Source organism: Pteropus alecto, unplaced genomic scaffold, assembly GCF_000325575.1.
Source record: "Pteropus alecto unplaced genomic scaffold, ASM32557v1 scaffold190, whole genome shotgun sequence".
Lineage (NCBI taxonomy): Eukaryota > Metazoa > Chordata > Mammalia > Chiroptera > Pteropodidae > Pteropus > Pteropus alecto.
This window is the reverse complement of record NW_006430462.1, coordinates 5,347,016-5,360,673: the sequence shown is the minus strand read 5'-3', so window position 1 is coordinate 5,360,673 and position 13,658 is coordinate 5,347,016. Positions and strand designations below refer to the sequence as shown.

At 42.9% G+C, this 13,658-nt stretch overlaps 1 protein-coding gene across 12 annotated transcripts in view; it reads right to left on the bottom strand.

Moving 5' to 3' along the window:
• Positions 1-13,658, bottom strand: part of DEPDC5 (DEP domain containing 5) — a 108,047-nt gene that overhangs the window by 25,073 nt on the left and 69,316 nt on the right. For 8 of the 12 annotated variants that reach the window (XM_025047792.1, XM_015591228.2, XM_015591261.2 and 5 more), the window contains 2 exons: positions 11,593-11,701; positions 8,637-8,702 (listed from right to left, as the gene is read on the bottom strand). In XM_025047792.1, coding sequence (XP_024903560.1) covers positions 8,637-8,702; positions 11,593-11,701 — 175 coding nt within the window. Of the gene's footprint in view, positions 1-6,110; positions 6,846-8,636; positions 8,703-11,592; positions 11,702-13,658 lie in introns of those variants that run through there. The other 4 variants (XM_015591241.2, XM_015591239.2, XM_006904950.3 and 1 more) reach the window with 2 other exon arrangements.

Here is a 13,658-nt window from a genome sequence, read left to right as displayed (position 1 = left end):
TCCTGACTCCCCTGACTACAGCCTCCCCTCCGAAAACCCTACCTGCAAGTTACTTCCATTTTCATCTCCCCAAAGGACAGTTCCAATCCCATTACTGTTACTCTGAAATCTTTCAAGTCTCCCCATGAGAACGGTCCTACACAAACAGCCCTGACCTGTGATCCCACCGCACTGTCACTTATGTATATATTTCTAGCCAAAGCAAAACCTGTGTGTTTAATTCTGTCTATGTGCCTGGCCACTCTAAGATCCCCTTCCCCACAACCACAGGCTAAAAATCCATCATTTTCCAAGGACCATTTCAAATGCTGCTCTTTTAGTAAAATGTTTCCTGAATCACTCCACCCCAACCCCCAAACGGAAGCCATCTTCCTCTCCACTTTGGACCTCTATGATCTTGCCCTGGTAGCTGCTGGATTTTGGTGTCATATCTGTCTCATTCCCTTTAAATGTCCTGAAGAGCAGGATTATGACCTGCTCACCTTGAAAGGCTCTACCCCACAGCAAATATCTGGAAAGAATGATAAAATTGTCAGAGCATTTCTGGAAAAATATAAGACTCCTAGTCTCTCTTACATGGGACTAGGAGTACTTGAGTACTTCCACAATGGAGCCTTATATTATCAGATATTTTGTTGTATGATGTAAAAATCACTCCTTCTAAGACAGGGTGTCTCAACCTTGACACTACTGCCATTTAGAGATAGATGAGTCTGTTGTGGGGAGGGGCGCTATCTTGTGTAGGATATAAAGCAGCACCCCCAGCTTCTACACACCAGATGCCAGTAATAGCCCCCTTACTATCTCCCTCATCCTAGTTGTGACAAATAAAAATGTCTCAAGAGATTACCAAATATCCCTTGAGAGGCAACATTGCCCCTGGTTCTGAAGGAAATCTTTTGCCTATAGCAGGCTCAATAATTCGCAAAAAAAAAAAGAACTACATAGACTCTGCCAGCACCATAAATACATGGAGAAATACGGTAAGAGGCAGCTTGCATTTACCAATCACCATCTGCCTCCAACCAGCAAGACTTAGGAACAGGTACTACACTCTAATTTTAAATTAAAAGAAACTAATTGAAGGAGATTAGACACATTTCTTAGGGACATAAGAGTGGCTCTTATGTGCTGCCTTCTACATACCTATAATGGGGTTATCTTTCATCTACTGCACCCTGAGAGCTGTCCCACTGGCCTATACTGCAGGATATTACCAAAAGTTAAGTGATTCCTACTGTTTTATCTTAGAGATGTGGTTAGGGAGTTATCCTCTAAATCAGAAATTGGCAAACATTTTTTGTAAAGGACCAGATAGTAAATATTTTAGGCTTTGTGAGCCAGAAGGCCTGTTACAACAACTCAACTCTGCACGAAAAAGCACAAAAGCAGCTATAGACAATGTAAACGAATGGGCATGGCTCTGCTCTGATAAAACTTTATTTATAAAAGCAGGTGGTAGGCCAGATTTGCCCCAGTTTCTGACGCCTGCTCTCTATCACACAATGTCCATCTTTTAAGAGGCTGCATAGAAAGGCATTTTGCTCAGATTTTAATACCGGGAAAACTGATGCTTCTCCTGAGCAACTACTTTGTCTTTATCTTATGACCACTATGAATCCTGCAACAGAGGTTTCCCACTTTTGTTGGAAACCAAGAAGTTCAGGGCCGAATTTCGATCTAAGACCTCACTTTATGTCTTATTTTTTCATTTCTTTTATTTCCCCTGAATGTGACAATCTAGTCACATTTTTTATTCTGGAGGTTGCTTTTACCTCCATAATCCACCTGAAATAACTTTTTGGAATAAGACCAGTAGAAAGCAAAAAGACAAGGAAGGCTGGATGGACAGAGGCCTGGAAAGAGCTAAGCGGAGGGAGGTGCTTGGCTAGAATGCAATTTCATTTTAGGAACTTCATCCAAAATCTTCCTCAGAGAGGATTCCATTTAACCTAAGTAGATACTCCCCCCTTCCGGGAAGTGGAGTTTAATCTCTCCCTCCTCTTTTGAGTGGGCTAGATTTAGTGACTTGCTTCCAAAGAATAGAATATAGAAAAGGAAAAATAATAACTTCATAGTGGAGACAGCTGGCAAATACTACATCACTAAGTGATGAAGATTTATGTCACTGGTGATATGCGAATCTTGTGTATCCCGATATGAAGTGATGAGAAGCATACTTCACCTCCGTGGCATTCTTTTCAAAAACTCATAACTCCAGTCTAACCATAAGAAAAACATCAGACCAACCTAGATTTAGAGACATTCTATGGTATATTTGGCCAGGACTTCTCAAGACTATCAAGGCCATAAAAGAACAAGGAAAGACTGAGAAACTGTCACAGACAAGAAGAGACTGGGGAGACATGACCCCTAAATGCAACGTGGGGCCCCAGATTGAATTCTGGAACAGAAAATGGACATTAATAAGAAAACTGATAAAATTCAAACAAAGTCTGGCATTTAGTTAAACAAACAAACCCTCACCAGCAACATCAATCACCAGTCTCCTCCCACCTCCCCACACACCCAAAGCTGTGGGAGATGGTGAGGGAGGAGGCTCCGCCAGGGATGCCTCTGAGATTAGCACCAACCATAACAGGCGCCCCCACAGGCCTCCAACCTGTCATGCTGGAGGACAATCAACCACCAGGAAGCCAGATCTGCCAGCCCAGCTCTCCCACTGTGCATTGAGGCTCATAGGTAAATGGTAAAAAGACTTGTGACAGAATCCCATATACCTTTTAGAGCTGAAGAGCTTGGGAATAACTCCCAGCCAGATAGCCAGGATGTTTTCCAAGTTTTATAATATCAGGGAAGGAAAGAATATCATTCCAAATCAAAGCCCTCTCCACTGCCCTCATGGAGCTTACCATTTGGAGGTGGAGAGGGAAAGGAGACATTAAATAAGTAATGTCCATAAAGTACTTTCATCCCTTGTCTCCCTAGGCACTTGGCATAGCCCTACAGCCAGCAGGTGCTCAGGATGTGCGATCTCAATTGAACTGAATTTTCTCCCCAAGTACAGCCTTCCTCCTCCTGTCCATCCTAACCCCTTATTCTGAATGGGTTACTCATATGTTTCCATCTTGCATCACTCCAAAAAAAGATGAAACTATCAATAAACAGACAAATAATGAGATAAAATAAATACACAAGAAAATCCAGTAAACAAGGGTAGAAGAAATGTGAAAAAAAAAAAAAGAGAAAAAATGCTTAGGAAAAGCGTGAAATTCTAAAGTCTAAATAAGTACTCTAACAATAACATTTTAGATGTCTAGAGCTGTGCCATCCAATACAGTAGCTACTAGCTGTATGTGGCAATTTAAATATAATTAAAATAAAAATGTAAAATTCAGTTCCTCAGTGCACCAGCCACTTGACAAATGCTCATTGGCCATGTGTGACTTGTGGCGACAGTGCTGGACAGTGTAAATAGAGAACATTTCCACCTCGGCAGAAAGTTCAACTGGATGACACGGTTCTACAGCAAAGGCTGCAAACAAAACGTGTGTACGGGGCCGGTAGGTATGTATTGGCACAGCTGGCTAAGTATTAAAATTATAAAAGGAAAAGCCACAAGCTGCTTTGCGGTTGGTGGGAAGGAACCCAGGCCTGATGTCTAGCTGATTTTACAATATAAGACAGAAATTTGGATTTTTGTACAAAATCTCCTGACTTTTAAATATTTCCAACCAATTCAAAAATTTTAAAAACACAGCAAGGCCGAACATGTTTTCAGGAGTTGGGAATGGAGCGATCAGCCTTCGGGTGAACCACCATGCTCCTTGAGGAAGTCTTGCATGTAGACACCTCTGATAAGTACCTGACCGATGGGGTAGGGTTTAGATTAGGGCAAAGGTTGATTAGTATGCCCCTGGTGTCTGCTGGGGGGACTGAGCCCTTGGAACAGAGCCTTTCAATTCATGTCTCTGAAGAGAGAAAACAGATCAAAGGGTAAAAAGTCCACTTTGGGTCACATCACCTCTGACTCCCCAGAAAACTCCCTCTGTTCTCCCATGAGCACACTGAAAACTGCTGCCCTAACAGCCATGGCCCGAAAGTGCATTCTGCTGAATGTTGGGGGTCTGTGGTAGCATCTCTGGGGCCATCACAGGGTATGAGTGCTGGGGACTGTGAACCTTCTTCACCCCCCTCCTTACAAACTTAAGCCAGACGGTTCCATGTTTATTGGGTATATAGCTCAGGGTTTTGTGTAAATTATCAAAGAAAGCGTTCTACTGCTTAAACAAACTTTTAATGTCCATCTCCTGCACTGGCATCTCCAAGGCAGTATTTCCTGAGTCCTTCCTAAGTGACTGCTAGATGCTGAAGAATCAACAGTGAGCAACACACATGGCAGCTGCCTTCTCAGCACACGGAGAAGATGGGCATTAACCCCAGTCATACAAACACAAAAGCAGGACAATGAGACGTGCTGCAAGGACAAGCACTGGTGCCATACGAGTTCAAGAAGTGAGATCTGACTAGATGAGTAAGAATCAACTAGGCACAATCAGGGGAACAGCATGTGGCAAGGCATGGCAGCAGGAAACCTGTTGTCTACAGTGGTCTAGAGAAAGGCCTGTGTCGCTCGAGTGCAAGAGTGAGGACGAGGGTGGTGGGAGATGAGGCTGGAAATGCAAGCAGGGGCTCGATCACGTAGGACTTTTGGGCCATCATAAGGATTTTGGCCTTTATCGTAAAGGAAAGAAAGCTATGTGCCACGGACTGAATGTGTGCCCCCCAAATTCCTATGTTGATGTCCTAACCCCTTAGTGTGATGGTGTTTGGAGGTGGGACCTTCCGGAGATAGTTAGGTCTAGATGAGGTCATGAAGATGAAGCCGCCATGATGATGAGTGCCCTCGTAGGAAGAGAGACCAGAACTTGCTCACGCGCACGCTGTCTCTCTCTGCCATGTGAGGATATAGTGGGAAGGTGGCCACCTGCAAGCCAGAAGAGGGCCCTCACCAGAAAATGAATGTGTTGGCACCTTGATCTTGGACTTCTCAGCCTCCAGAACTGTGAGAAGTCATGTGTTGTTTAAGCCACCCAGCCTATGGTATTTTGCTACAGCACCCCGAGTTAATTAATATACCATGGAAAGGTTTAATCAGGGCTGACACAATCAGATTTTCACTTCAAAAGGTAAATCCTGGAGGCAGGCTAGGAAACAAGACTGGAGAGGGCTAGGATGGAAGCAGGGAGACCGCGCCAGAGGCTGCTGCAGGATCAGGGTGAGAAATGGTCACTTGTACTCGGGGGTGGGGCAGTGGGGGGGGCGGCGGTGGTGACAGACGTGAGGGAGAGAAGTAGATGACTCCAGACACATTTACCAAGGAGACATGCTGGGCTGAGTTGCTGAAAGTCAAGCCTCCTTGAGAGAGTAACTCTGAGGTCTGAGGATAGGGGAGGGAAGAGACCCTAACACTGGCTCAGGCTTCATGTATCAGGAGCCTGTCTCCCTGACCATAATGTTCCTTCAGGCTCCAAACTGCAGACAAAAGACATCATGAGGCTGACTTCTGAGGAAAATCCCGTAACTGTTTCTCATGCCCTCTAAATTCTTTTGTAAGTCAGTGATGATAAAAATCAATGGAGAGGAAAACTATGTAACTCTGGTTATCAGACAGAGAGTGACACATTATCATTAGAATGATGAACTGGTAGCACAAAGAACCATTTTCCAAACCTCATGCATAGCTCTGATACCAGCTCTGTGTACTGCTGTCTGTTTTAATTTTACAGGAACTTCCTTTCCTTAGCAGAATCAAAGTCTGGGGTGATGCCTCCCTTCCCTTGGCCAACAGGAACCCCTTCTTAGCAGAGAGCTGCACTGAGGGGCAGAAATCACAGGCTACACCTTTGTGACTCAGCCAGAGCTGGAGGACTTACTCTCCAAGGTCTAATAGGGTCATCCCAGAATTTCAGAGATAAAAGGCGCAGGAGAGGTCACCTAGTCTAAGTGCATTTTTACACACATACTGAAGAGAAAAGAGCTGCCTGGCTCATTCAAGCTCATTCACTAGTTTGTACCCTGCCTGATCCTTCCTCCCTCTCTCCCCTCCCCTTTTTTCTCTCCCTCTCCCACACACAGATACATGTATGGAGAATCTACTTTATGTCAGGGGCCCTGAGCTAGCCACAAAGATGCCTCGTCCCCTTTTGCTCTCACAGCAACTCTACATAAGGAGAACACATTTATCAGTCACATTGTACGAAAGAGAAACCCAAGGTACAGAGAGGTTAGTGTAGTTGCTGAAAGGCTCACAGTCAGTCTGTGGAGTCACAGGCAGCTTGATGCCAGAGCCTGCATGGACAGTCTTAACAAGTAGCCCCATTCTTAAGGAGCTCACTGAACACTCTTCGCTTTTTAGGGTGGAGAGTAGAGCAGGAATAGGGAGTAGGCACTAATAAACACATGTGCAAAATGGACACTGAAATCTGGCATTGCAGTAATCCTCATCTAAACTAGTATTGCACTGTGTGGCCAGCACATACCACACACCATGCCAGCAGCCTTACATATATCATTCATGCCTCATGCATTACTAGAAGTGTCTTGTTTACTTTCTAAATACGTGGGGTTTTTCTGGTTATCTTTGTGTCACTGACACATAACTTAATTGTACATATGCTCTACGTGATTTCATTCCCTTGAAATTTGTTGAGAAACAGATATGACTTCTAATCCTCAAACAACCCTACAAGGAAATTATTTTTATTTCCTTCTACAAAAGAGAAAACTGAGGTTCAGGAGGTTAATTATCGTGCCTAAAGCAGCTCCCTGGTACGGTGCTGAAGTCAAGATCTGAAAGGAGCTGACCCCCTTCACTCTCCAAGCTGTGTGAGAAAGCAAACAAAGCAAATTTTATGTTATGTATATTTTAATAATAAATAAAACAAAAATAAACAAAGCATAATATAATTTTGTGTAAGTATAGAGAGCTCCCTTACTATATCTAATATGAGTATAGATAATTTTAATTATCTATCTTCTTAACAACACACCTGGTGGGTAATATAAACTTTATTCACGTGCCTCTCTTAACATCCATCTCTATTTGCTATTTCCATTTGCGCTAACTCGTCCACTTTTGTTATACTGGCAAATTCACCACTGTGAAACTATGGGGACTATTTTAGGATTTATAAAACAATTCTTTTCTTCCAGCTCAGTTGATTTTTCTTATGTTAAATTATAATCTAAATCCAAAACTTGTCACAAGAGGGTCTCTTGTTAAAAAGTAAAAGTTTAAAAAATCTGACCGATTTTGTTCTAAACCAAAAATGCAGTGTGCCTCCCACACTCAGAGATGAGAGATTCTTGGAATAGGACTCAGAGGTCCTGACAGGGATTTGCCCAGGGTCACACAGCTCACTGGAAAAGGCAGGCGCAGACCTCTGAAGACCTGCACAGACAGGTATGGCATCCTCTGCAACCCAAAGGAAGGGAAGACTCTAACGGTAACTGACCCCTTCCCCTCCCAGCATGGTGGGCAGGAGGGTGCAGGGGCTCAGCCACTTACTAGTTGTACGCTCTTTGACCAGGTAACATCTTTAAGCCTTAGTTTCCTTATCTGGAAATTGGGGTGATGATACCGCCCCTCAAACACTGTTGTGAAGATTATGTTTGCAGAGACCATTGCACGACAGCTGGTGGAGTAGGTACTCAAGTAATGTTGGTTTTCTGACTTCCATCAGATAAGGATTCTTTAACCTTTACCCTTGAACCTCTAAGTCCCATTCCCCTTAGCCTGCCTTTCTCTGCACAAACCCTCGTAACACTTTCAAATCTCTGCAACTAAGCCAATTTCATATACTTAAGGGTCATGATAAAGGGCAGGGAGTCTAGTTTCTCTTCACATAGGACCTGTCAGAACGGTAATTACAGAGTGGGGAGGTGGGGGTCAGGAGTTAAGCCTGTTGGTCCTAGATGAACCCAACACACCTCCTTTGTCCCTCAATTTCTCCATTTATAAAACTGCAATAAAACTACTTAACTCATAGGTTATGCTGTGAGGATGAAATGAGATAATACTATGTGCTTGGCAGAGAGTAACTGAAGAATGTTAGGACGTGGAAGGCCCTTGGAGATCTGGTCCAAACCCTTTTATTTGACAGATGAGTTAAGGGAAGTCCAGAGGCTGGATGAGCTGCCCAGGGTCACACACCACTAGCCTCTGACAAAGCGCATGCCTATTAATAAACGTTTGCTCTGTTTTTCACCACTTCTTGCCACACTGTTAAAAATCTTGTTTGTACTGAGAGGGAAAAACTCAGCGCTCATTCATTAAGTAAGCATATTTCATGTTGCTTATATGACACGGACAAAAACACCTAAAAGGGAAGATGCTGTCACATGGCAGAGAATCAGTGGCAATATGTGAAATGAACAGGCAGAGATAGGAAACACTGAGTCAACACTGGTGAGATCATTTGTTCCCTGACATTAATCATTTCCATCCCCCTTTGAAGCCGCTAAATCTATGAATGGGAATGCACACTTCTGGGACCAAATTCAGTTTCACCTGCCCTTGAAACTCAGCTGCAGTCCAACTCCATCTGTTCAGAGCCGAGCAGAAGGCTTCTGCTGACAGGACAGGCATGCATGGGCTGCAGAGTTTAACTGACCTGAGGGTAGAAGGCAGATGACGCTGTACGCGGGCTGCGGACAAACTCCATAAAAAAGGCCCCATCCTGAAGTCAGAGGAGGAGGACGCAGCGGCGGCAGCAGCAGGTTCAAGGGAGTGAAGGAACGGAATGTGGACCAGTGGTGAACCATAGGAGGAAGGAGAGGGGTATAAAAGAAAAAAATAAAAATAAAAACAAGGAGGGAAGGAAAGAAACAAGGGAATATGAAGGGAATGGGTCGGGGTGCACGAGAGAGATCCACCCAGGAAGACAATATCCAAATGCAGAGCATTAGCAGGAACTCACACCTTCTTGGGCAGAATATCCCATCCATGTGGGAGATAGCACCTAGGTTAGAAGGGACATCCAAGCTCCCTCAGGTCTCCTCAGAGCCTGTCTTGGATGCTTGCACCCTCCCACATAGCTCTGAACTTCCTTCAGACCTATGCCAAGAAGGAGAGAAGAGGCCAAAGGGCAGCTTGTAGGAAGTTGCAAGTGACAGGCTTCAGTGGTCAGCTGGGTTACCAGCAGCCCACGTGGAGAGATACACAGAGGCTTGAGGTTCTCAATTCTGCCTGTTACTAAACATGGCAGCCAGATGGGAGGATTCCATGCAGGAAAACTTTCTTGCTTAATTTTCTGAGCAAACGGGAGATCAGAAGCAGCAACACCTTCTCCTCCACTGGCTGTGTAACAAAATACCCGAGAAGCCACGATGTCAGATATATATGTACTCACTGGGGTGGGTAGGCTCCCTGAAGCTATCTTCCCCTCCCCACCCTGTTCTTGTGGAGTTCAAGTTGCCATGAATTTGAAACAAAAACGACATAGCAGACATTTCCAAAGACCCTTCCTTCCCTCTTTCTTAAGGTCAGGAAGTGTCCTCTTGCCCCTTCAAAATCTTTTTACTTTTTATGTATTACCATTGAAATTCGGAAAAAGCACTTGATAAATCTGAAGGTCTCTGTTTTCCTACAACTTTTGTTCAATTCTAAAATTAGAATCACTGAAATATTTGGCTGTTCATTTAAATCAATACTGCTGCTATTTTCTACAAACCACTACGAACTCAAGTAACAAACCACAGAAATGAGGCGATAGAGATGCAAATTCAGGTACCCCTCCACGCGTCCCGACACAAGCATCTGACTAGAGACACTGTTGGACGTTTCTGAGTATGTCAGCCGGGGCTCTTCACTTTGGCCATCTCGTAACACCTTTGCTTCTCCTTGACTACACGAAATCTACATCCGGCATGAGTGATGGCCATCTATGTAGATTTCAGTGTTCAGTTTCAGTTGGAAGATTAGGAGAGTGTTCTAAACAGTAATTTAATATTTGGTTGTTGGTGCATCTTAACCTAACGCTTGTGGCTCTAAAATTTCTCTACTTTTCAGTTCTGTCCCTGGCACTGTAGCTAATTCTCAAAGATGGCAATAGGCAGAGGTCAAAGCTAATGGACAGCACACAAGGTACTTATGTGTTCTCATTGTTCCATCTATGTCCCTTCTTTGCCAGAACATATAGGAATGAAGGTGCTAATGCTGCTGAGATTTATGTACGCAGGAGGGAGGACAGGTGAGAAGCCTCTTCCATGACCAACAGATCATTCCTTGTGTGCAGACTATCCTTGGGACTGCACCTAAAGTCACTGCCTACAGCTGGGTCAGTGAACTACAGCTTAATGGCCAAATCCAGCCACTGGTTTATTATAGCCTATGAACTAAGAGTAGTTTTTAAATTTTTTAATGGTTATGGAAGTACCTACACAAAAGCTTTGATCTTGCCTCTTGGCCCACAAAATACATATTTATCAAGATTTGCCAACCTCTGATCTTGATATCATAAAAGCTGCCTGTAGCCTGTTACACTTTTTCTCAGATTTTAATCCCTCCATCATAGTAGTCTAATTCTAACAATTTATCCTAAAGAAATAATCAGAGATGTGGTCAAATCATTATATGCAAAGATGTTATTTGCAGTATTATTTATAATTGATACATTGTAGCATAATTATAATAATTTATGGATTACCAAAAATTATTTTTAAAAATCATACATCATCTACATTTTGAACAAAAATTTTCGTAAGTTATAAAGTCTTTTCACATGATATAATACTATATAATTTAATTTTTAAAATCATGCTTTTGAAAAATATTTAATGACATCATGGGGAAATGTTCATGATATGGAAGTAAAATAAACACATGGATAGATATACAATTTGGCCACAATTCTGAAAAGAAAATATAGCTATTAAATTTCCTTCATTTCCTAGTGATAGGGACCAGATAAAAGAACATACCATCAGCTCATCCTACCATATCAGAATGATCTCAGAGTCTGAATTTCCCAGAAAGAGTTGATAGAGCCAAGACTATGGGTCTTAAAAGATACAAAAAGCCTGACCTATGGAGTTTTCAGCCCCTATGCTCTACTTGCTATTCCATAAAGAGGCTCAAAAACTAAGGTTTTGTTTTTTTCCCACAGGATGCTCTTGTTGGACTATATTTCTCAGGAGTCTAAGCATTACCAAAGAGTGAGCTCTCTGGTCCTGGACTTTTGTTTGTAGGGAGTTAAAAAAAAGAAAAAGAAAAAAAAAAGAGCGTGCTCTCATGAAAGCTGCTTCAGTAGCTTTCTACCTCCCCCCATCCCCCACCTTCCCTGGGAGAGTCAAAGATGCAACTAAAGGAAAACCAGATGGCCAGTTTTAAAGCTCAAGCCAAATCCTGGGCCCTGACCAATACTGTTTAGCCTGACTGCTGTGTATCTGCACTTATCTAACAGTTCGCTTCCTTACAACTGTGAGTAGGAAAGTTCCTCAACAATAATAGGAATGCTTAAAAGGGCTCAGGGTAGAATTCACCCAAATCTTCAGCACATTCGCGGCTATCCATTCTGCCCTCCACACTGGGTCTCAGAATATGTTCCCTGCTGGAGTGGCCTCCTTTACCTTTCGTGGGCTGTCCACGTAGGTGGGAGTCATGGTAACGCTGCTGCTCTCGCCTGGCTGGGCCAAGCTCTTGCCACCATGCACAGCTGCCTGCTGTTCTCCCAGGCACCTGAAAGAAGGAAACGCACACGACTGTGGCTTGCTCAGAACCTCCTGGTGAAGGACCCCCGTTAGCCAAGATGAAATGAAGACAGGTCTGCTGCTGTCAACACTTCTGCTTTGTTTCTCCTTCGGGCCCTACATGACACCCTTAATTTCATTCACTGCCTGAACAATCTCCAGCCGTCCACAGTAAATCAGAAAACAGCCCAATTTTAAAAGCATCTTGGCAGCTCCTGGTGCTTACATATAACTTTGAAAAGGCAAGTGACATGGTGTGAGTGACTCCATCCATGAACATCATTTTTTTTAATCCTCTGAGAAAGAAGCACATTCTGAAATTAGGGCTGCATTAACATGTGGCATAACCTTAATGGGGGGAATTGTGTTGACTCTCTACACACTTTGAAGGTTTATGTTAATATTGCAGACATACACACTTACATTCCCTCCTCTTCCCCCCAAAAAACCCAGACATATCTAACAGACATGATCTCATAACAGAAGACAATTGTGATTTTCTTATAACATCTCATCTCATCCTGGTTCTGATGTACATATTATTTTCCTAATTTTTTCCATACTAAAATTAACTATGAACTATTATAACTTAAATGCTCCCACAAATTAGCTTTAAAATATCACTGAAATTTTATTTGGTTTCAGAAGGCTCTCATTATAGTCTTAAACACTTCATTATTATTGCAGTATATACTTCTTGTGGTGGACACTACAAAGTGCCACCCAGATCCCTCTGCCTTGGCCTTGTTGCCATAGTAGCTGGACGTGTTGTCCAGCAGGCTCAGCTGTCAGCCCCTTCAGGGATAGCCCCAGCTGCAGAGCAGCCTCGTGCAAGCTCTCGCCCCTCCTCAGGCTGCACGCCGACAATGAATGATCAGTGAGGGGGTGGAAAGGCCTGGCTATGTTGGCCCAACCCAGCTCATCTCCGAAGGCTGTTCTAGCTCCAGAGCATGAGTGAGGTGGCTTGAGGCTGTCACTGGGTCTTCACCGCATCTCGGCTTTTGTCCACTTCTACTTCTCCCTTCTTCTCCCTCCCACAGGTGTTGAGCCTAAGACTTTAATAAAAATCCTACATGTTAAACTCCATCTCAGTCTGCTTCCCCAGGAATCCAACCTGTGACACTTCTCTAGTCTTAAATTCTGACATGTTTGTTACTAACAGTGAAGTAATCTTATCCCAGAGATTAAAAATCAGTTTCCATAGTAACCTGTTACATTCCTTTTTAGTTTTTATTATGGAAACATTTCAGATATACCTACCCAGACCCCAAAATTATTTATTTAGAGCCAATCTTGTTTCATCTATACACTCTACCTATCCACCCTGATTACTTTGAAGCAAAACTCACATGATATTATTTCATACATAAACACTGCAGTATATACTGTATCTCTAAAAGAAAATAAGTTAAAAAATATATAATCACAATTCCATCACTAGACTCGAAACATTTATTTAATTTTCTAATAAATATTTCTCTAATTATCTCCAAAAATTCCTTTACAGTTCGTTGAAAACAGAATTCAGCTAAGGCCCCTACATTATAATAAGTTGTGTCTCTTACGTCTCTTTTAAGATATAAACTCCTTTTCATCTCTCCTCATCCTTGCAATTTATTTGTTGAAGAAAGTAGCTGGTTCATCCCGTAAATTTACAGTCTGGATGAGCTGATTATGTCTCTTTATTGTTTATCATGTTCCTCTGTGCCCTGCACTTCCTGACAATCAGAAATTATATCTAAAAGTTTGAGGAAATTTAGGTTCAATTTGGGGCAAGAATTCTTCCTAAGTGTGTCATGTACTTCTGTCTAGAGGCCCACAATGTCTAGTGGTCTCTCTCTGGTGATACTGGTTGTCGCTGATGATCTCTGCTGGACCCATTAAGTTCATTAAAAACTACACATGGTAACATTCTATCATTCCTTTTGTACCTATTAGCTGGAATA